Consider the following 22015-nt stretch of genomic DNA (forward strand, 5'->3'; position numbering starts at 1 on the left):
GCAGCAGTTCCTACTGGATGCCTGGAGCTTCTCCCCTTTACTCCACGCAGACGGGCTCGGTAGCCTCCACGCACTCATCTTCCGAGAGCAGAGGGATTTCCATACTCACAAGCACCCCACGACAGAAGGAATTCCATTAACTTTCTGTCTCTGACCAGGACATTCCCTCAGAGGGCTCCGGACAGAACTTCCAGCCTCCTCCGAGTTCTTTTTCCCAGAGATACCTGCAGCACTGCCCAATCCTCAGCAAAAATTCAACTCTGCCCCTTTCGCCCCAGTGCAGATCAAGAGCAGCAGCCGTGGATGCAACAGATTGAGCAGCTGAAAACCCGGGTCTGTTCCTCTGCAAGGTTTTTTCCTCCCTTTCCAGTATTTATTGGCATGTTTACCAAGCTCGCTGCAGAGCAACGGAAAACCTCAGGGGCATTTCTAAATGCTCTCTCTGTCTTTAAGGTTTACTGAGGTCTCTAATAGGGCGAGTTGAAACCTTCTTGTGAACATCAGCTGAGCAACGCTCCTGACTGGCTGCATTCATGCCTTGTTTTCCTGCAGCTCCTCGGGTGTTGTTCTTTTAAATCGTTTTTTTCAACAATCTCCCCCCCCCAAGCTCAACACCCCCATGATCCGGGGGGGAGGTATTTCTACTGTTGGTGCTGAGGTGCCTCTAACGGTTCTCACATTCTTGTGATTTAAAACTGGATGAAGCAGTCACCTCCCTCCCTGAAAGGGAGCAGTGGACTCCAGGGAGGGGGAAGCGCACTGCTACAGAGCTACGGGTGATGTATGTGCTGGCCTGCCTGCAGGTGAGACACCCCTGCTTTCTCCACCTCACACATTCCCTATTCTGTCTTTGGGACACTAACCCAACATATCCATGTCAGACACCCATCTAGACCCATCCACTTTGTCACAGAGATAGGGATGGCCCCTCTGCACATCCTTGTGCTACCTGTGATGACATGGATGCAGGGACCGTTATTTAACGCCTCTTTTCATGTCCAGATGTTTGGCAGTGCATGCTCTGTACCTTCCTTGGGCTTTTTAAGCTCATTTTAAGCAGAGCTGCGCCAGGTCCTTCATGGAATCATAGAATAGTTAGGGTTGGAAAGGACCTTAAGATCATCCAGTTCCAACCCCCCTGCCATGGGCAGGGACACCTCACATTAAACCATGGCACCCAAGGCCTTGTCCAATCTGGTCTTGAACACAGCCAGAGATGGAGCATTCACAACCTCCCTGGGCAACCCATTCCAGTGCCTCACCACCCTAACAGGAAATAATTTCCTCCTTAGATCCAATCTAAACTTCCTCTGTTTCAGTTTTAACCTGTTACCCCTTGTCCTATCACTACAGTCCCTAATGAAGAGTCCCTCCCCAGCATCCCTATAGGCCCCCTTCAGACATGGCACACACAGCAAGCACAGCATCTTCCCCCCATTCTTCTCCTGTTCCCTTGGGATGTGTCCCCAGCTCCATACTGCCAGGATCAGTATGGTCTCTGGAGGAAAGAGAAACCTTGAAAACCAAGGGAAGTCTTTGGTTTTCAAAGTGCAATTACAGGAGAAACACTCACATAACAGAAGTTAACAGTACCTTGCTACAAAGCGTGATGTAGCCACAGAAAAGACAGGGAAGTGTTTTATCAGAGGATAATGATGGGATCACGCCCTGTACATTTGCAGTAGAGCAAAGCTGGGTAGACAGTGTGAGCAGCTTTGTTCTCTGTGGACAGTCTCCATATCTAAGCAGTGCTCCCGAGATTGCAGTTGACAAGATCGAGCAGAGAACGTGTAGCAGCGACTCAGGGAGCCCTGCCAGGAGCTCTCATCAAGCTGACATGCGCTTTGATAACTCCGAGGCTCTCCCCCATCTCCAGCAGCTTGGAGAGCTGCCTACTCCATCCCTGCTTGAGACAAAGCGAATCCCCCCCCCCCCAAGTGCAGATCAAGCGACAGTTCTATTTGCAGGCTGGGAACACGCTGTATCCCTCTGGGGTGGCTGTACAGGAGGAAGCAGAATTAAACCTGACAGTGGACTCCAAAGACAACCGGTGGGGAAAGGTTAGACAGCCAAGACTTACAGGAAAAGGTCAATTCTCTCTGTACGTGTATTAACTGAGAGATACCAACTTGGTTTTTGGGTTAGTTCTTCCAGCCCAGACAACTGCCTCTCTCCTTGGTACAGAGCCCAGCAGTTCAGAACCTTGATCTGGGGCAGAAGACTAGTCTGGTATCCTGGTTTCAGCCTGGTTTTTAAACCATGACATTTGTAAGCCCTCCCAGGCTCAGGGGTGACAGGGGAAATACGCTCCAGCACTCCAAATGCTCACAGACCACCTCAAATCATATGCTACTGACATATAATCAAGGAAAGCTCTGCCAAGCTCATGCTCCATTATTACAGCAAGGAAGTGGGGGAAGCGAGCACAGCAGCAAGAAAAGAAAGGAGGAGGGCGAAAAAAAGCAGCCTCCGGTAGGACAAGCATCTCATTTAATGTTTTAATTAGTCTTCAAAGACATAATGGATTCTGGCACTATAAATCCACTTGACCTCTATTATTGCCAGCACTTGCATGATAAATGCTGGCATTTGTTTTCCCCGTTGTTACTGGGGTACAACAATACTTTTCTTTAACCAGAGAAAGCAAATAATACCAGTTATTTATGACGACTGCACCATAAAACACTAGCATCAAGCTATTGTGTGCTGATCCATGGGGAGGACCCTCTGCTTCCAGGACCAGGGGAATCCTAACAGCTCTGGCCCCTTCTGTGTCTGAGGATAGGACTAGACGGGCAAGACAACAGTATTCTCCCTCTCAGTTATTAGACTTTTCTGGCTGCCCAGTTATTGCAAAAGGCAGAAGCAGGTATGGACTGCAACAGAAGGGATAGTATACATGAAAATAACGATGTCAACCCATAGCCAAGGGCCAGGGAAAGCTGCAGGGGGGTTGTTTTCAGTGTGCTGTCACATCAGATTTCCCCAGGAATGCTTTGGTCCCATGCGAGGCCCTTCCAAGCCTCAGCTCTTCATTGTCAGAGCCAAAGTGACAGGAATGAAACCCCTTCTGCTGGGGAGATGGGGCTCCAGTGTGTGTGCTGTGCCGTATTCATTGGCACACAGCTGAGCAAATACCAACCTTCCACACAGATCCAAGCACTACAAAAACCTCCAGGATAACAATTCTGAGGGATTTTTCCTCTGTGGCAAAACTGTTCCTTTAAAGAAAAAAAAAGTATATCCAATACGTGGTAATAAAGAGAAGTTCTGAATAGAGATGCTCATCTGCCTGACTTGGCAGAAGATGCTTTGTGCACGTGTCACCCATTTCACATCCTCCAGAATCCAGTCTGACAGCTGAGCAACTGCAAACAGCAGCAATGCTGTACATCCACACAGCACCCAGGAGCACCTTCACATCTGGCTGGCTGCAGTCAGGGTTAGCAGCCAGCACAGAGGCTCCTCAGACGGGGAGAGGCAATGAGGAGACACCCTGGACCACATACCAGAGGAGCCTTCACACGGATGAGGTAGGACTTGGAGCAAAGTCCTCCTTGGAGACAGAGATGGCACCAGGGAGCTACTTTCCCCCATTGGGAGCAAACCCAACATAGCTCAGGAAAGCTGCAGTCTTTGAGGACAAGGTGATCTTGCATCTTGTAGCCTTACAGCTATTAGGAATGGTCATGATGTTGGGCACCTCTTTGATTTCAGTTTCCCCCCACATGTGCAACAGGCATCAGGTTTTCTCTGACTGAGCAAGGCTAGAATAAGACTTAATTGCAAATAAAGTACTGGCAATTCAGGTCAAAGAATGAAGCATTTTGGTGCGTATTTGCAGGATCTAGACAATGCAGAGCACCCAATTATGCAACACCTAACAGATAGTCAAATACAAGCCTTGGAGCTGGTTGGAAGCTTAAAGCCATATTAGAGGTGGCTTCTTATAACCATAACCTCCCCCAGGCAACTGTCTGCTTCATGGATTAACAGTTGTGGGGACAGGAGGCTTTTGTGGGAGATAGATGAATGGGGTGGAGCAGGCTGGGAGGAGGCACATGGCCTCAGGGCTAATGCAAGAGCAGTGTGAAAGGCTTGGCAGGGACACCTGGCTTGCATCTGAGAGCAGGGTTTTCTCTGCCAGTATAGAGCAGTCTCATGACCACCCATCCTCCATTACCAGCTTGTGTTGAACAAGCAGAGATCAGAAAGAAACTGAGTTTAAGCTAGAAAGTGACACACAGTAATTAGGCAACATCTCCAGCAGGCAGCCAAGCCCAACTACACAGCTGTGTCCTACAGGCTGAGTCAGGGAGGGCAGAGAAAGAGCAACACAAGAGCTCTGCAGCGATCAAACACTGAGTAGAGCCCTCTAAGCGGAGGGACAATGTACTCAATCCCTCCTTCTGGATGCTGTCATCAGTCAGTCACCACTTGCAGCAGCCAGGCACTTTCCAGCTCCTGGAACACACTGGCCACACTGGACTTTGGATTCATGAGCTCTGTCTCCACAAGCTGCCAGGTCTCTTTCTTTGCTAAGCAATGGTCCGTTGTCTGAGTGCTTGCTCCTGCCAGGCAGGGGCCAGTCCTGCTGCCAAGGGAAGGGGCATGGCTCCTGAGGTCAGGCAGGAGATAAAGGTGGCTCATGCTGAGGGTCTGGCCTTGCCTTGCTCAGAGAAGTGCCAAAGCAGACTATGGGCATCCATACAAAAACCTTTGAGAATAAGGATTCTAGCTGGGTAAGAAAGAACTTTCTTCTTCTTGGTCCCTTTCTTGCTCTGTGCTGCAGGGGAATACAGTAAGCAGAGGCATTTTGTTCCTAATAGTAATACAGTACACTGAGACAGAAAATCACCGTAACCATAGGCATTTCTTATTTTGGCTACCAAAGGAAACTGCCTGTGGAAAGTGCATTCAGGAGCCAGACAGCACACAGCAGAGCTGGGATGGCTGCAGGAGCCTGCAGCAGCAGCCAAAGGGAACTTCAGGCTTCCCAGCTCAGAGCAGGAGTTTGTGTAAGGACCTGGCAATTTCTGGAAAGTCAGCTCTCCCCACAACAAGAGATCTCTTGATCCAATGGATGGCTTTGCCAAAAGCCACGTTGTACCTTCTCCACCACAGGCTTCAAGAGCTGGCTTCTTCCTCACCCTCCCCTGGCATCAAGATAAAATGAGAACCTGAGTTCCGTTAGCACAAGATCTTCTCCCCCAGTCCTGGAGGGTTTCCTCTGCTGTGAGCTGAGAAGCCTTGCTGTGCTTCAGCTGTGGATGAAGGGAAGGGGGCTCAGGTGCAGACCATGGTGTGAGAAGAACCTGAAATACTTCTTGATGCTTTGAGAAGATTCTAAAGCCTCCTAAAGCCAATATTGGGGCAGTCTGAACCGAAGGCTCAATTACTCAGTTTAAATCCAAATGACTCAGAGGTTCATCCCCCCCATGAGTGCTGCTGATTCAACAGCTCTAACAGCAGAGCTTGCTCACATTTAGGAAACAATCAATATAAAGATTATGAGGAGGCATCCTTTAGAAGTCCTAAATCCTCATCCAAGCAGCCCCCCATGCAAGCAGCACTCCTGGCATTCCCGCTCTGCTCCCTTTAGCATCACAGCAAGGACCACCGCAGACTCAGGTCTTTCTGACACCTTCCTGCAGGTGCCTTTCTGGGAACATTTGTGCCAACACTCCTCCGAGCTTGGAGGCTGAGGCTCCACTGAGCATCTGTTAGAGCACAATAAAGCAACCAGACCACTTGTGTTCTGCCTTCCACTCGGCCAAAAGCTGCTCCTGCCTCAATCAACAACCTCATCCATTAGAACCCTGCATAAGCAGGTACAACTAACCAGCACAGCCTCAGGCTTTCATTTTTAGAATGATAAAGGCTGAGCTGCAGCTCTTGGGAATATAGTTGAGGATACTGAATACTGAGCAATTCCAACTGCAGTGCTCAGTCTGCCTGGCAAGAACAGGGCAGGCTCCATGCTGAAGCCATTAGTGATGGGACTCCTGCGATCACCTGCTGAGCAGAAGGCAAACGCTGCCTGGCCCCTGCACTCACAGCTCAGTGTGTGCAGGGCTGTCCCTCTGCACACTGCTGCTCTCAGGGAGCCACGTCTCTCCTGTCACCCAGCACAGTCCTTCACAGGAGGGTTGAGCAATCCATGGAGAGGGAACATCCCTGTCCCTGGGCTTCATCCCAGCCTGAGGCACAGGCTGGCACTGCTGCCTCCCTGCTCTGCATCAGTACAGGGCTGGTCAATCCAGCGTATTTCAGCAGCACTAAACACTTCTTAGCGACTTCAAAGATATTTAAAGCAAGCAAACAAACAAAAACAAACAGGCTGGGAAACATAAAAGCAGATTTCTTCTATCCCTGTCTAATTGATCCAAGGGTTCAAAGATTCCTGTGAAGAAGGCAAACTCAAAACTGCATTGAGGATGCAAAGACCCGTGTTCAAAGCCACGCAGAGCTGATCACAGCTGGGAAGGAGTGGGATTTCATACCTACCCAGGCTCGGCTGCCCACTTCACCACCTGAGAATACCACCTGAAGCATGACTGCCTCCCACATGAGGATGAGCAGTACCCAGCACGGAGGCTCGGTGTCTCCTAACACTACTGCTGCCATCAGAGGAGATGGCTGAGGCCGATGTGCTACTGGGAGCAAAAGAAAGGCAGCCCAGAGTCAGTTTTCACTTTGGAGTGGCACAGAGGCTGCCCGGGGTGCTCCTGGTTCACTGCTACCTGCAGAGCACCAGGCAGAGCCGAGTCCTGTGTGTCTGAAACAGCAAGACCATTCTCCAGGGGCACATCGTCATTGTTTGGAGAACTGGACTCAACCCCCGTTTGCTTTGTGTTTCAGCTACTCTGCAGCCTCTCTCAGTTTGTTGCTTTATGCTCCCTGTGTTTGTGCTTCTTTTGCAAGGTCCTTGCTCTCACAAGACTTTCCCAGCGCTCCCCTGGCCCCCAGCTCAAGCTTCTGACCTCCAATTGCTCTCAGAATATTCCTAAGGGCCACAAAGAGCTGAGCAAGAGGAGCTGGAGCAGCGGAGGAGAGCAGCAGACCCTCCTTCCACCCTCAGATTCCTGGTGGAGGGCAATGCCCGAGACTTGGAAGCAAAAGAAACCTGTGAAGGAGACAGGTTTTCCCAGAAGCAAGTTTCTTGTGAAGGTTTATGGTACCTGCCCGATGAGGTCAGTGTGGTTTATCACTTGCCTGCCTTACTAGGTGATTTTAGCATCCTGATGAGCATGCAGCCATTTTATAACCTTCAGCAGGGAAGAGAGTCTGAAGGGAAAAGCCCTGGAAATTCTCCCCAGCACAAGACTTGGTGCCAGCAAAAGGCAGGCTGGGTCCGAAGTCAGCTTGAGCCTCAACTCTCTCACCTGCTACCCATTACAGAAACAGATGTTCCTCCTGCTCTAAATTGCTGCTATTAATAACATAAATAATTATGCTCTTCTAATAATGTAATAGGTGCACAGGAGGGTACCAAAGCTCCTCACAGACATTAAATACATCTCCCTTCTCAAGGGCTCGGAGGCACATTGGTGGCCTCTTTTCCTCCTCAAGTTCAGAATAAGAGAGCTGAAGCCAGACTAAAAGCTAAGGAGAAACCAAGGGAGGCACCGCCTGCCTTGCAGATCCATCCTCTCTCCAAGTCTCTACGCAACAGGGACAGCACCCGAGATGCATGTATGAAAGCATGCATGTGGCTCAGCACCGCAACACTCACACTCCTTTCCTTTGGCAAGATGCTGCTGCCCAGCTCCAGCACATGAAACACAGGAGAAGCTGACTTCTACCTCCTCAGCAGGTTCCCAGGACACAGCAAGGGACAGCGTCCCCCACCTCCTACAGCAAGGAAGCCCTCCTCTGCAGGGAACCTGTCCCAGTCCCTGTGGTCCCCCCTTTATCACACCACAAACCCCTGTCATTCCCTCGTTTTCCTCCAGAGAACACTTTGTCCTTCTGTCAACAAAGCCCCGGCCTTGAGAATGTGAGCAATAGCATCACAGATGAAGGAGGTCAGTGCCACAGCTGCTCAGCCCCTCTTCCCACCCTCCAGCAATCACACAGAGACAGGCATGGCTCTGGCTGTCAGATGGGAGAAAAATCACTGCTGGCTCCAGATGTTCCCACATCTGGATCCCTGGAGGGCAGTGAGCAGCCCATGGGCCATGCACTCCCAACTGTGCAGTGTGGTCAGAGCTGCAGAGCTCCTCTCCCAGGTAAAACTGGCCCAAACCCTTCCACACAATGCGCTCACCCTCCCAGTCCAACGTGCCTCATGCAGTGCTCTCATGCCCATACAGTCCTCGGCATTGTCCTTGCCTCCTCCATTCACCAGCCTAAGGGACCTGGCACCCCACCAGCTCGTTTCCTCCACACTTTGCTCTGTCCCAGGGGCAGCAGCAGCACCAAGGTTAATTTCCTGTTCCCCTTTCAGAGCAAAAGAATTCACCAGAAGGAAGCCCCTGCAAGATGCCAGGAGCGAACAGAAGGCTCCAGCCAATAAGTTTCCCAGCAGCTGTAAGGATGCAGCTGATGTAAAACAGGAGCTGGGGCAGCTGCTGTGCCTCACACAGCCTTTGAGGAAGGAGCTCAGCTCCACTGCAGCTCCTGTTGGGGCACAGCAGAACATGCTGGCTCCTCACCCACAGCTCGACTCCGCAGGAAAAGCTCTAGCACTGACATAGCAGGCAACACCTTCAAGATCAACATGGAGAGCAAACACACAGAGCCGGCCCTCTCCCTCCCAGAACACCCTGCCTCAACCCCAGCATCATCTTCCCTACGTCAGTCCTACCAGGAAGCATCATCTTCTCTACGTCAGTTCTATCAACAGGAAAGGGAGCACACGGCCTGGGAAAACGTGGCTGCACAAACAAGGTCATATTTAATCAGTGGGCACCTCCTGGGGTGCAGTTTCATCTGTGTGAATTAGTGAGGCTGTCCACAGCAACACAGCAACCAGCTGGAAGTGCCCTATGCCAGAAGCCTGCAATGGGCAGGCTCAGGGTAGGCAGAGGGTCCCCGAACTGCAGACAGGCACCAGGGCTGGCCACGTGCTGTGCTGAGGACATGGCTCTGCTCTCCTGCTTCCCAGGACTGGAGGCAGAATCACTCAGGGCAGTCAGTGAAACCATTTTGTCTGCTCTGACTGAGCCTTGCCACGTCTTTATGTCCAAGATGGGCATCTCTGAGGGTGTTCCAGGTGTGAGACAGCACCCAGCATGCTGATGCTCACAACTTGTCTTCACCCCATGCTGGACACTTGCTCCTTGGATGCTAATCAGAAGAGAGCAACCAAAAATCCCTGCCAGTCACCTTGTGGAAGCTTGCTTTATCCATCAGATCAGCTAGCATGGCCCTGAAGAGCTTTAAAAGAGACAAAAGCTGATTTGCTGCTTGGTATCGTGGAATTTCATTCCTTATGCAGATTAATTCCATTAACTCATTCTGTGCCCTTCTGGGGGCAGATCCTTCCCTGCCCTTGCAGCTCTTGGAAAGCTCAGAGCAAACATACTGCAGTCTCCTTTCTACTAAAGGCACTTGGTAGCCTCATCTTGCTCTGGAATTCACATTCCCTCCCCATGCACCTCACCACATCTCTCAGGAAACCTTTCAATGCCATCAAAAGCCCCAAAACTCACCTTGTGCTTCATAGCCAGAATAGTGATGAGCTGTCCCCGTGTCTTCCTCACCAGGACCCAAGCCAAGGGCTGTCCTGAGCTGGGCCATGTTCCCCTGCGCTGTCAGCTCACCACTCCGGTCCCCGATCTGCAGGGGGAAACCAACAGGGCAGCTGGTTGAAGGACATGTGCTCCAAGAGCCACTAACAAAGGGATTTGCCAGGCCCATATCAGAGCAAAGACAGAGCCAGCCAAAAGAGCTTGGAGACACAAAGAGATTATACAGCCCAGCTTTCACACCAAAGAACTCTCTAAACCTATTCCTCAGGGGTACTTCAGGAGAGGGCCCATGTGTGCTGCGCTATGTACTGGCTGCACCACAAAACATGATTCTCTGGAGATCAATACAGTGAGCCAAAGGGGCAGAGCTCACCCACTGCTACAGAACTGGGGCAGAGCTAAACCTGCATGTCTGGTCCATTCTGTAGCCACATATGGCTTGGCAAAGAGCCCTGAAACTCTCAGCCCCCTTCCTCCAATATTTCCATAGTTACTGAGCAGCAGACAGCCACGCTACTACCAGCCATGTGGGCAGTGCCACACTCAGGGGTTGGATGCTCTGAGAGCCCTTCTCTCCTCACTCTGATCCACACAGTTTTGAGTTGTTCCTAGTGAGATGCCCACCTAAGGTCCAGAATCTATTAGAGTCCAAATTTTAACTCATTCCCATCCAAGGAAGCCAATTTACATCTTCAGGAAGAGATCTGTCCAATGGCTCCTGCTACTTCAATGGGAAGTCACAGGACATGCTGCTGCAGCCTCCTCAAAGTTTAACCAAAGCACAAAGTTACTGTACTGCACATTGCCAGTGAACACAGAGGTCACTCAAACAGCCTTGAAGCTTCAGAGGAGCAGCAGCTTGTTACAGAGGAAAACCTTGGCTGTTCCCTTGGAGAGGCCAGACTCCTCATTAAATGCCTTGCAATAGCTCTTTTGTGGTCCTGTGAGATAGGCTGCAGTGTGAGCCAGCCTAGGACAAAGTCATAAATCCCCACATTATGACAAAGCCCCAGCACCAAAGGGAGGCAGATCAAACAGCTTATCAGGCACAAATCCCCCACCAATTACAAGAGATTTGCTGTTGACATCATCTCCAGAGAAGTTACTGTGTCCTGGTTCGGTCCCACAGTCCTTGATGCTTCCCTGACTTCCACGCATTCCAGATCACCTTCAGAGCCTTGCCAGCATCAGAGGAGCACACTGGCAGAACCTACCCTGAGATTTAGCCAACCTAAAGGCTAAACACAAGAAAAGAACACACAAAGGCCTACATATGGTGATTTCAGTTAGCGCTTCAGCAGGGCAATTTCTTCATCTGGGAAGACTAAAGAGGCCATGGCCCATTTCCTCACTAGAAAGAGCAAACAATGGAATTCTGGCTTTCTGTACTTCCGGGCCACCTAAAACTGCCCTATGTTCTTGTGCCAGGAAAGCTGCAAGCACATGTGTGAGAGCCAGAGGAGCTGCATGCATGAGGCCCCACATGGCAGGGCAGTGTGGTACAGGGTGAGCTGTGCTCATCCAGCATCAGCAACCAACTGCACCAGGACAACGCTGGGATCCCACCAGCTCCACATTGAGGAAACAACTTGTTCAATTGCAGTGCAAACCACTGCAGATTCAGAGCACCCAGGCACTGGGTGAAGGCAAGTACCCTGCCCAGGTATTTGCCAGCAAATCCAGCCATACCACAGCTGGGATCACAAGGTCCATCTCAGTCGGAATCTCACAGCCTTGTGCTCAGGAAAGGTGGGTCTTACTGACAGACTGGGTCCCAAGAGGTACCTGAGCTCCTTCACACCAGCTGGGCTCACAACACCTTGGCCAGCAGACTGGAGAACTAGCCCCTTGGTCCCTTCTCACCATCAGCTGGACAGCAATGTACAGCAATGGATCAGCTGTAATTAAGGAGAAGGCTGGGAGCATCCCATTAAGAGGATATTTCCCAGCCAAGTTCTGCAGTTCCTAAAGACTCCACTGACACAGCACATAGACAAGGGCTTTCCAGAGCAGTTACAGCAAGAAAAAAACTAGAGTAATAGAACTTATTGGCACAAAATAAAGTCTTCCTCTCAACAGGGGGGACCAATTCCCTCTGATCTGAACCAGCTTCTCTTACCTCTTGGGAGATTTCAAGATGTTTCCTTGCAAAGTGCAAAGCCTGTTCATGGCTCCCCAGGGAGACATAGGCATTTCCGAGACTCCAGCAGGCTCTTCCTTCTCCCACCCTGCAAAACAGGAAACTGTCAACCACAGAAATGCTAGGCAGAACCCAGCAGCCCTTTCGGGGCCTCCTCCGAGAGCACTGACAGCCAGGCCAGCTCCGAGCTATGCTTTCACCCATGGAAAGGTTCTACCAAGGAACATGAAACGCACTGTACACCTTCAACTCCTCTTATGCTGAGGTCAGTAAGAGCAGGGGATGAGCAGTAGCCTCAGAAGCAGGCTTGCATCCACAGTAGCAAAATCTAAGCAGGGGAGGAAGAGCCCAGGACGTTTGGCTTCATTTGTGAGCACCACCCTGAAAGCAGAAGCCACAGCTCCTGTCCAGCTTCCAGCTCACAGTGCAGATTCCCCTCCAGAGATGCACAATGCATCAAGGGGATGTGCAACATCAAATCCCAGCCTGGACTGGGTTGGAAGAGAACTTAAAGCTCATCCAGCTCCAACCCCTGCCATGGGCAGGGACCCCTTCCACTAGAGCAGCTTGCTCCAAGTCCCTGTGTCCAACCTGGCCTTGAGCACTGCCAGGGATGGGGCAGCCACAGCTTCTCTGGGCACCCTGTGCCAGCGCCTCAGCACCCTCACAGGGAAGAGCTTCTGCCTCAGAGCTCATCTCAGTCTCCCCTCTGGCAGGTTAAAGCCATTCCCCTTGGCCTGTCCCTACAGGCCCTTGTCCAAAGCCCCTCTCTCCAGGTTTCTTGTAGCCCCTTTAGGTATTGGAAGGCTGTAATAATGTCTCTCCTGAGCCTCCTCCAGCCCTTTTGTTCAACAGCAGCCCAGAGCTAAGCTAGCAAGAACAAGGCAAGGAGAGAACACTGCAGCATGCAACGCTCCTGCTGAGCACCAGCACCGCATCACCCAAGATGCATGCACAAAGTGCCTGCAAGAGCACCAAATATCGACCTATTTACACCGGCCCCAGGGCTGCTGCCTGCCTGCAGGGAAAGCAGGTGAATGTGGACCCTGCAGCCCCCAGCCCCAGCCAGGCTCCGGCTCTCTCTGGAGCAGCTTTCAGCATCTGTTTGCTGCTGGGAGCGTGCTGAGCCCTGCAGGGGAGCAGATGTGGGGGGCAAGGGATAAAAAAAGCACTGGGGGCGCAGGGGGCGGCTCAGCATGACTGCAGCTCTGCAGCTCCCTTGGCAGGGCTTTGGGCGGGTTCATCAGCATTTAAACGTTCCTCTTGTCAGCCCGTTCAATACCTTCTGCTCACAGGGTGTGTTCCCAGGAATGCAGGAGCCCACAGGCCTGCACCCCCACAGCATGATTCACCCTAGGGTGGGATTAGACCTTCTCCGAGCAGATTCTGCCTCAGATAGAGATCCTGGGTAGTGCCACTCATCTCCCATCGTAATGTCTCTGCTCCATCTAGTGGAGGACACCCAGGGCTTCCTGAGGGCCATCAGCAGGAACACTGAACACGGGGCTGCTAAGTCACTTCAGCTGCAAGAAGGCTCCAGGGTTACAGAGAACATCGAGGAGGAAGGAATCAACCTCTCAGAAATATGTACTTTAAAAAGGAAAGAGTTAAAAAAGGCCAAACCTCCTAAAGAAGAAGGAATGAGGCCAGAAGAAGGGATGAGGGCTTGGAGCACCCTGCTCTAGTGGAAGGTATCCCTGCCCAGGCAGGGGTTGGAACTGGATGAGCTTTAAGGTCATGGGATTCTGTGAAGTCAAGAAGCAAAATATATCATCTCCACTGGCTCTATGTAACATCATTCGTTTCTACATGGAAGTTTCCAGCCTCACCCCGGAGGAGGAGGAGGAAGTGACAGGTATATGTGCCCCAAGCAGGCAGTTCCTGAGAAACATACATTCTTGTGTGCTTGAAGAAGCTTCTAGGGCCCTTTTGGGATAAAGCAGCAGTAGCCACGTGACAAAGCACCAAATACAATGCATTTTCTTCAGCTACCTCTTACTAGAAACCTCGCTCAGCCCACGCAGACAAAGCGCTCAGGGCACAATCTCCAGGTTGGAATGACAGAGGTGTCAATCATGGTACTTTTCCACAGATGATGGGACTGAGGCCTGGGTTCTGAGAGATTTCTAACGACTTTCAAGAGTACACATCACTGCTGTTTAACCCCAGCAGCAGAACAGTGCCATGGACAGGGAATGGTCAGTGCTCTGAACCCACCAGGGCAGAGGCACCATCCCCTGGGGCAGTTCTTTACCTGTCTCCCAGTTCCTGCGCTATCACCAGGTGTTTTAGATGGTACTCGATGGCTCTTTCATAGTCTTGAAGCAGTGTGTATGTGTTTCCAAGACTGTAGCATGCCTGAGCTTCTACTGCTTGGTCTTTGAGTTGTCTGGAGAGCTGGAGTGTTTTCCTACATGGAACAAGTGGGGATGAAGAGACCTGGTTACTGAAGGGCACCTTTGCAACGTGACAGGAAAGTCACCACTTTAGCATGTACTGCATTGAGGTGCCTGTCACACACTGGTATCAAGAGGCTGCATTACTCATCACTGCTAAGCACACATATGCCATTGGCCTCCAGGTCCCTTGTCACATCCCCCCGAGCCTGTGAATTCACTGCAACAGGTCAAGATTTCCAGGGGACGTGTGCCCCAAGCCTGCCTCAGCCCGTCGCTTACTTGTAGTACTCGGCAGAGATGTCGAACCTCCCAAGGAAGATGTGTGCGTTGCCCAGGTTGCTGTACGCTCTCCTCTCGGCTGCCTTGTCCCCAAACTCCTTGGCAATAGCGAGGCGCTGCAGCAGACACAGGTTGCTGAGGACAGGCTGGACACTACCAGGTTTCTGTTACACAGCAACATTGCTGGGAGATTAATCGTGGCTTGCAAGGCTCCCACCCACCAAGGTAGCGGTGCACACGCTGCTGGGGCTGGATGCAGCAGGAAGGCTTCCTCTTGTGCAATCCAGCATCAGAAAGGGCCTTTTGAAAAGCAGTAGCAATATCACATCCTCCTCTAAGTCCTACTCCAGCCTGGCCCATACACATCTCTCTAGCTAAAATGCAAAATGTGCCACACACATACTTCAACGGGTGAATAAACAGAGCAGAGAGCTGTAGGTCAAGCTGCGAAGGGATGTGGTTGATCAGACTAACAAGCAGGTCCCAAACTAGAGTTTTCCTGCCCTTCTCCAGGCCCCTTCTGCCACAGGGCTGCTGGCTGCTGTCTCCAGCATTTAAGAATCACAAGAGCTGTGACAGGGCTGACATTCCAAGTTGCTGAGCACCCTCCACTGCAAGGAAACTGAAATAGGAGCTGAACTGCATTTGAATTGGGGCAAGGACTGTGTCAGCTCCCCCTTCTGCAAAGCTTTACAGAGTTATGTTCTACAAGCATCATTTATTCCTGATCAATTGCTCTTCCAGCAGCTTAATTAAATTCATGGCTTGCATTTATTAAAATCTAGGAGGATACAAATTAAGAGCAGAAAAGCTTTGCCAGGCCCAGCTGCAACTTGCCCTTGGGTACCTCCTCTGGTTTCCAAGCCAACAGCACCCTTCCCTCAAGCTGCTCATCAGGTGCTAATGGTGACTGGCCTAAGGTGTTACTCAGAGAGTTAGTGCAACAGGGCCAGACCCAGAGGTACATGCAGAACTTCCTGGGCTGTGATGAGAAGAAAAGCCTCTCTCTTACATCCAGTCACAGCCCCTGGACCCAGGGAGAAGGCACAGCAGTATCCTACCTCCTTGTGGAAGGCTATAGCTTCACTGAAGTTGCCAAGCAAGTACTGGGTGTTGCCAAGGTTGCCATAAGCACGGCCCTGGGCAGCTCTGTCCCCCAGCTCCTTCACCAGGGACAGGTTCCTCCTGAAAGAAACCAGAGCAGTAAGATCTGGTGAGAACAGGCAAATCTCTGCAGGAGACACAGCAGAGAAACCCACACCATAAAGGAGAGCTAACCCTGGAGAAGGCATTTCCCCTCCCCAGCTGCCCATCCTGTGCACAGCCACCCCTTGGCAGGTGAAGGTCTGGTGATCCACAGCAGCTGCAGCTCCAGGAGCTTGTGTAGATCCAGTGGTGCAAGTCCCTGCTGTTCCCCCAACCTCACACAATCTGTGGCTGTGTCCAGGCACTCACAAGTGCTCACACACACACGGGCTGACAGAATCCCACCTTAACTAAGAAAGAACCACCTCACTGTGCAGGGGAGAACCAGGAACACAGGAGGAAGGAGATTACCTACAGCAGGACATGGACAAATCTGGGGAGAGAGGCAAGATCCAGTCCCATGCCAGGGCTCTGTTCACGGAGCATCCCAGCAATTTTTTTACCTTGTTTTTTCCACCCTTTACACATACAGCACACACAGAGCTCTCAGCCAGCACAAATCTACCCACTGCCTGTGCTACATGCACCATTCTCAGGAAAAAGGATGGCGAGTTATATATAGGCACTATCACATCCTCAGATATGAGATCTTGTCACTCCACCTAAAAAGGCTCCTAAACCCCCAGCGTTATTGAAGCAAAACTCTGAAGTAGGAGGAGAAAAACATTTGCCCAGAAGTCTGCTGACAACTTTCCTGCGTGGGACAGGCTGATCTTAGACTGTTTAGGAAAGTGAAGGGTGGTACAAGCAAGATAAACTACAGATCCACGACAAGGACAAGCAGGACTGCAAGCGAAAGCCTCTTTCCCTGGGTTTTTGTGGTCCCAGTGATGGAGACGCCCAGGGATCCATTCTCATCAAGGCCAGCAGAGAGCAGCAGGGGCTACAGGAGCCGATAGTGTAGCTTCCAAACAGCTGGGAGCGGGAGCAGACTGCTGAACTTAATTGCATGATCATACTTAAAAACTACAGTGGGTTTTAGCAAAGCAATGCCAGGGTGAATTTCAGCTCTAGTTCTATAAAAGCCTGCATCCTCTCTCACCTTTCTCGAGATGAATTTGCCATTTTAACTTGGCATCTCAGGGGAATCTTCCTCATTCACTACAAACAATCCCATTCAGCTGCCGGATTTTTAACAGTGCTGAGCCCACAGATTCATTCTTTGCAGCAAACATCTTCCAGAGCTCCCGCATCCTCAGTGGCCCAGGAAACAAATCCCCCCCATGAGAAATACTTCCAACAGGACTCAGCAAAAGCTGTCATCTTGCACCCCTGCAGCTCTCATCAGCCCAGTGGTTATCAGAGCTCAGGGAATCCGAAAGCTGTCAGCAGAACAGGGGCACCACAGCTGCAGATTATGATCTGAGCAGGAGAAGCTGAACCACAGAGTACCTGTGTGTATGTCAGCAATCACTGATGCCTCAACAGCCTTGTTCCCTTCAGGGGAGAGGGCTGGCCAAGCTTAAATACTTACTCATAATATTCTGAAGCTTTCTGTAGAGTCTCCTTGACTTCTTGAGGCAGGTAGCCTGGGTCTTGGGCCATGTTCCAAGATAAGTGCTTTCCCTTTGCATGGTAAACATTTCCTATATTATAGAGTGCTCTGGCTTCACCTACCTAAAGGGAGGAAGAAGAGGGAGCAGCAAGGTATTACACTTCACATCCCAATATGGACTTTTCCATTGCTGGGCAGAGATGGTCAAAGCCACATTTTCCTTTCCCATCTTCACTGTCATGGCAGCTGTTGCTGTGAGCAGCATGAGACCTGTGTTGGCAGCCAGAAGGAAGAGCTTTACACTCCACCTCCTCCCAAAGCCCACCTTCACCTTATCACATTTACTGACTCGCAGGCAGGTATTTTTAGAGCTAGGGAATATTTCCTGTTGGATGCCATGAACACATTACCTTGTCTCCCTGCTCCTGAGAAATGTCCAAGTGTCTCTGGCAACAAACGACAGCTTCCTCAAACTGCCCAAGTATTTTCAGTGTGTTCCCAAGGTTGCCACTTGCTTTGGCTTCTCCAATGCGGTCCCCAATGGTTCTACATGGAAGGTGATGGGAGGAAGGATGAGGTGTTACAGAGCTCAAAACCTTTTATTCACCACCTGTTGGAGCAGAATTGAAGCTGCCCCAAGCACTGCATGGCACGTACACCACATCCAGCAGCTCCCAGCACATCCACCTGGCTGGAGTGCTTCATACAGGCTCCCTCTATTTTGAAGACAGATCCTTGTTCCCAGTTTTGCTGGTTGAGGTGAACTGCTCTCATGACTTCAGGTGTACTTACAATGAGTACCTGGGGATAGGAGAACTGGACATTGCCCGGCTCTTGCTCCACATCCTTACATCCACATCCCTGTCTCCACCTCCCTGCTCTGAAGGTGGCTGACCCATTCCAGTTGCCTCCCAAGTTCTCCAAAGGACATTCACCCCATGCTTCAGAGCTAGTTTTGGATGCTTATTTCTGGGGCAGATTCCCTCAGGCTGCTGGGCTCAGACCCCACAGATGAGTATGTAATCGAGGATGAATTGCTGCTGACACACTTACCTGGCCAGGGTAAGGTCGTGTTTATGGTATTCCAGAGCTTTGGAGTACTCCTTTAGGTAGAAATAGGCATTGCCCAGCTGGCTGTAGATGGCACTGAGAGTCTTCAGGTCCTCTGTCCCCACCTGCACCGCTGCTTCAAAGAAGGCTGCCCCAGCCTTGAAGTCCCCAGCCTTGCACAAGCGCTCTCCTTCCAGGGCCAGCTCCAGGCAGGATGCCTCCATTCTGCCAAAAGCAAGAACCATCAGTTCTAGAGGAGCTGGCCTGCTGTGCCCCACACTGTATGCAATGGTGTCCTTCACTGCATCAGGAGAACAAACCCACAGCTGCATCTCTGCCTTCAGCCCCAAACCCCAGGTTAAATAGAACTTGGGTGACACCAACTCAGGGATGGGCAGCTTGCAAACCTCGGTGCTGTAGCCACCAGCTTCCAGTGGACACAGTGGGCATTCATCCCCCCTGAAAAACCAGCCTAGGAGGCATGAGACACATCCAGATTCACAGAGCACATCTGCAAGTGGCCAGAGGCAGCCCCTGGGTTCCCAGTAAATCTGAACAAGAAACTCAGAGCTTGTGGCTCTCAAGATGCACACACATGACAAGAGCAACATGGCATTTGCAGAAGCCACGTACCCAGACTGTCCATGCCTGCTCCACCTTCCCGGGGTAACAGAGAGGGCAGCCAAGGCATAACGCATTTTTCTTGGATACCAGAGGAAACCCTGGACCGTGCAGGATTCCTGAGCAGCCTCCAGCGCTCCTTGTCTGCTTCTCATTACCTCTCCTGCTGTCACTTTTTCCACAGGCACGCTGCACATCAGCCTCCAGCCCAGCTTCCCTCCCTCGTGTTTCTCAGCACCTTTGGCAATGGCACATGCTGTGCTGTCAGTGTAAGCACAGTGTGAGCCAGCAGAGGAGTGAGACCAGGGATGCTGCTTCAAGAGAAGGGAATCGTGCTCCTCCGAGTGCTCCAAGCGCTCTCCAAGTGCCAGCTGTCCCCGCTAGACCACACATACCCAAAGTTCTCAGAGGGGGCAGAGCACGTGTTTGAGAGCTGCTGCAAAGCCAGCCCCTTCACGAGGCAGATGGACACAGCATGCTCCTGCTCCTCTGCTCACACTTCTCTTGGCTCTGTTTGGCTTTTTCATTTCTGCTCAATGGATTTTTAAAAGGCAAAAACCCTCCCGGCCAAAGGTGGACATCTGCTCAGGGGAATCACAGCTCACTTGTCCAGTCAGCAAAGCAAGGGACAGGCAGAAGATAGCGTCCAAAGGTGGCTCCTCTGTTCTCAGCCGAAGAGCACTTGCAGGAAGCGTGACTGTGGTACCCACAGCAAAAGAACAACTTGCTCATTGTCACTGGGGTAGCAGCAGCCCAGCTGGCAGCTCCCATAGCAGGTTCCTGCTGAGCCCTAGAAGATGCTTCCCCCCACACCACCCTTGTGACGAGCCCAGCCCCTGCAGCCAGGGTCTCTGTAGACCAAGGCTGAGGTGTGCTGGCCAAGCCAGGGCACCCTGTGCTGCTCTGGCTCCTCTCCCTGAGGGGGCAACTTGCCACTGTGCCCCCACACACATCCTGTGCCCACTGACTTGAGGGCAGAGCTCCTCCTGCTCCAGGGCTGTGCTCCAGCACCTTCTGGCCAAGCCCACAGCCAGCATTGCCTCTGCCTGTTGCCAAGGGGCACGGGGAGATGCACATATGAAATGCCAATTCCCGATATATTTTTCCTACAAACAGGAAGGATGGCGTTTTCTCGGCTGCCAGGAAACAAAGCCAGTTCCTCTGTGAGCAGTGCATAAACTGCCTAAAATCCAATCCTATTCGTCTGGCAACCTGCCTGCTGAGCTGGCTCCGTATGGCTCCAAACACCCAACGCTTGGTAGCCAAATGGCATCCTCCAGAGCAGGACAACCCACAGGGACTGTCCAAACAACAGAACAATGAACATCAAAATGGTGAAAGAGCTGGTTTGGGACTCTCCCTCCGAACACCCTGGTGACCTCTCATGTCTCACTGTTCATGTGTCCCCAAAACCACGGAGGCACACAAGGGAGAACAGGACTGAGGCAGCTCATCTGGGCTCCCACCTCAAACTCCTCCACAAATATCTGATTTCAAGCTCACTGCAAAGCCCCATTTGGGTGACTATTTCACTTGCACAAAGAGGCTGCTCACGGTGCCAGTGCAGCACCAGTCCCTCAGCTTCTGTTTCATAGGGGAAATAGAAATGTTCGGACTGTCAGTACTAAAACTGTTCAACTCTCTGCTGATCCTCTTGGCAGACCACATGGAGGTTAGTAAGAATGAGCTTCTGCTACAGCATGTTGAATTAGAGGGACCCACTTGGGGGCGATACCAAAGCGCCATCAGTCCCTAGACACATTCATGGTTTGAGGGGTTATCCAGTGTCATAATCAGGTACTGACAAATCTCTGCTGACTGGAACCGAAGACAGACGAGGAACACCTTGTACTCACATCAGCAAGATTAAATTCAGGCAGCTGAGGTGCACGAAAGAGCCACTGTCCCAGGAATTAACTGTGGATTCCAGTCAGAGGATGGCACACAGAAGCAAATCTCAACCAGTTCAAATTTCAACACAAGCAAAACTCTTCCCAATATCCAGGTTCTCTTTAAGAAACTGAGCTCACCACCTGTAAACAGGCTGAAAACTGAGCTGAAGACCATTTTCCCTGACTTAGCATTGCAGACTAGCTCCAACCAAATGCGTGATTTGGATAGCTTGAAGTGAGGGTTCCCGTCCCCCCAACACAGAAAACCCTTCAGCAACAGAACCCAGCTCCACCTCCAAGGGTGGCATCTCCCTCAGGCCATGTTTGCCAGTGGCACCCACCAGAAGTGAAATCTGTGCCCTGGGGCCGCATTCCAATACACTCACACAGTTTCACACCCGCTCTCTGGGTGCTCTCCTGGTGCTCCCACAGTAGCTGCTCAGCACAGGACAGTGGCATGCCCTCCCAGTGACACAGCCTTTAGCTACAGCCTGCTTGTCCTTGCACGGGCTGCCCTGCAGAGCACCCGCCTGATCTGATTAACATCAGTGCTCAGGCCGGGACCGACACAAGCAAGGGGAAGGGAGAGGAGGCTTTTCCTCCGCATCATGTTGCTGCCACGGGAAGGGACAAGGCTGCAGGACAGCAGTTATTAATAGAAACACAACCCACTCCTAAACCCCACCTGCCCTTCCCACATCCTCGGGGCCCCACAGCCAGGGCTGGTTTGGGGAAGCAGCTCTGCGTGCAGCTCAGTCGCTGCAGGCTTAAAAGCAAGCAGAAACACAGCGCCGAGGGCAAAGGAACCAACTAAAGGTCAATGAACAAGCTCGGGCACACTGAATCACTCCACATACAACAGCTTCCAAAGGCCACAGCTCCACTGTCCATCAGAAAAGACTAGAAAGGTGACTATAGGAATTTGCTGTTCAATGGAGCCAACCTGACCCACCTTGACAGACTGACAAAGGGAAAACCACTGACAATAGGAGAAACCCAGCACTAACAGACTCCAGCTGCAGCCCCGGTTCCTCCCCACAGCAACACCTGAGCCCTCACCCACCTCTTCTTCTGCAGGTTGCGCATTTTCTGGACATAGACCCAGAGCTCCAGCCCCACCGGCAGCAGGAGGCAGCGGGACTGGGGTCTGCTTGGCACAATCTTGCAGACAGGTCTCTCCCTGAAGTTCACAGGCAGGATCTGGGGTTTTAAAGATGCTGATGGCATTCCCACGTCCG

General features: G+C 51.5%; 1 protein-coding gene across 2 annotated transcripts in view; it reads right to left on the reverse strand.

Moving 5' to 3' along the window:
• Positions 1-22015, reverse strand: part of GPSM1 (G protein signaling modulator 1) — a 68412-nt gene that overhangs the window by 28479 nt on the left and 17918 nt on the right. For both annotated transcript variants that reach the window (XM_061476477.1, XM_061476478.1), the window contains 8 exons: positions 18268-18489; positions 17625-17760; positions 17194-17336; positions 15575-15698; positions 14514-14629; positions 14090-14245; positions 11815-11923; positions 9657-9783 (listed from right to left, as the gene is read on the reverse strand). In XM_061476477.1, coding sequence (XP_061332461.1) covers positions 9657-9783; positions 11815-11923; positions 14090-14245; positions 14514-14629; positions 15575-15698; positions 17194-17336; positions 17625-17760; positions 18268-18489 — 1133 coding nt within the window. The remainder of the gene's footprint in view (positions 1-9656; positions 9784-11814; positions 11924-14089; positions 14246-14513; positions 14630-15574; positions 15699-17193; positions 17337-17624; positions 17761-18267; positions 18490-22015) is intronic.

Source organism: Pezoporus flaviventris, unplaced genomic scaffold (assembly GCF_033815535.1).
Source record: "Pezoporus flaviventris isolate CSIRO_AGI_PZ_B2104156 unplaced genomic scaffold, CSIRO_AGI_Pfla_v1 ptg000097l, whole genome shotgun sequence".
Taxonomy (NCBI): domain Eukaryota; kingdom Metazoa; phylum Chordata; class Aves; order Psittaciformes; family Psittacidae; genus Pezoporus; species Pezoporus flaviventris.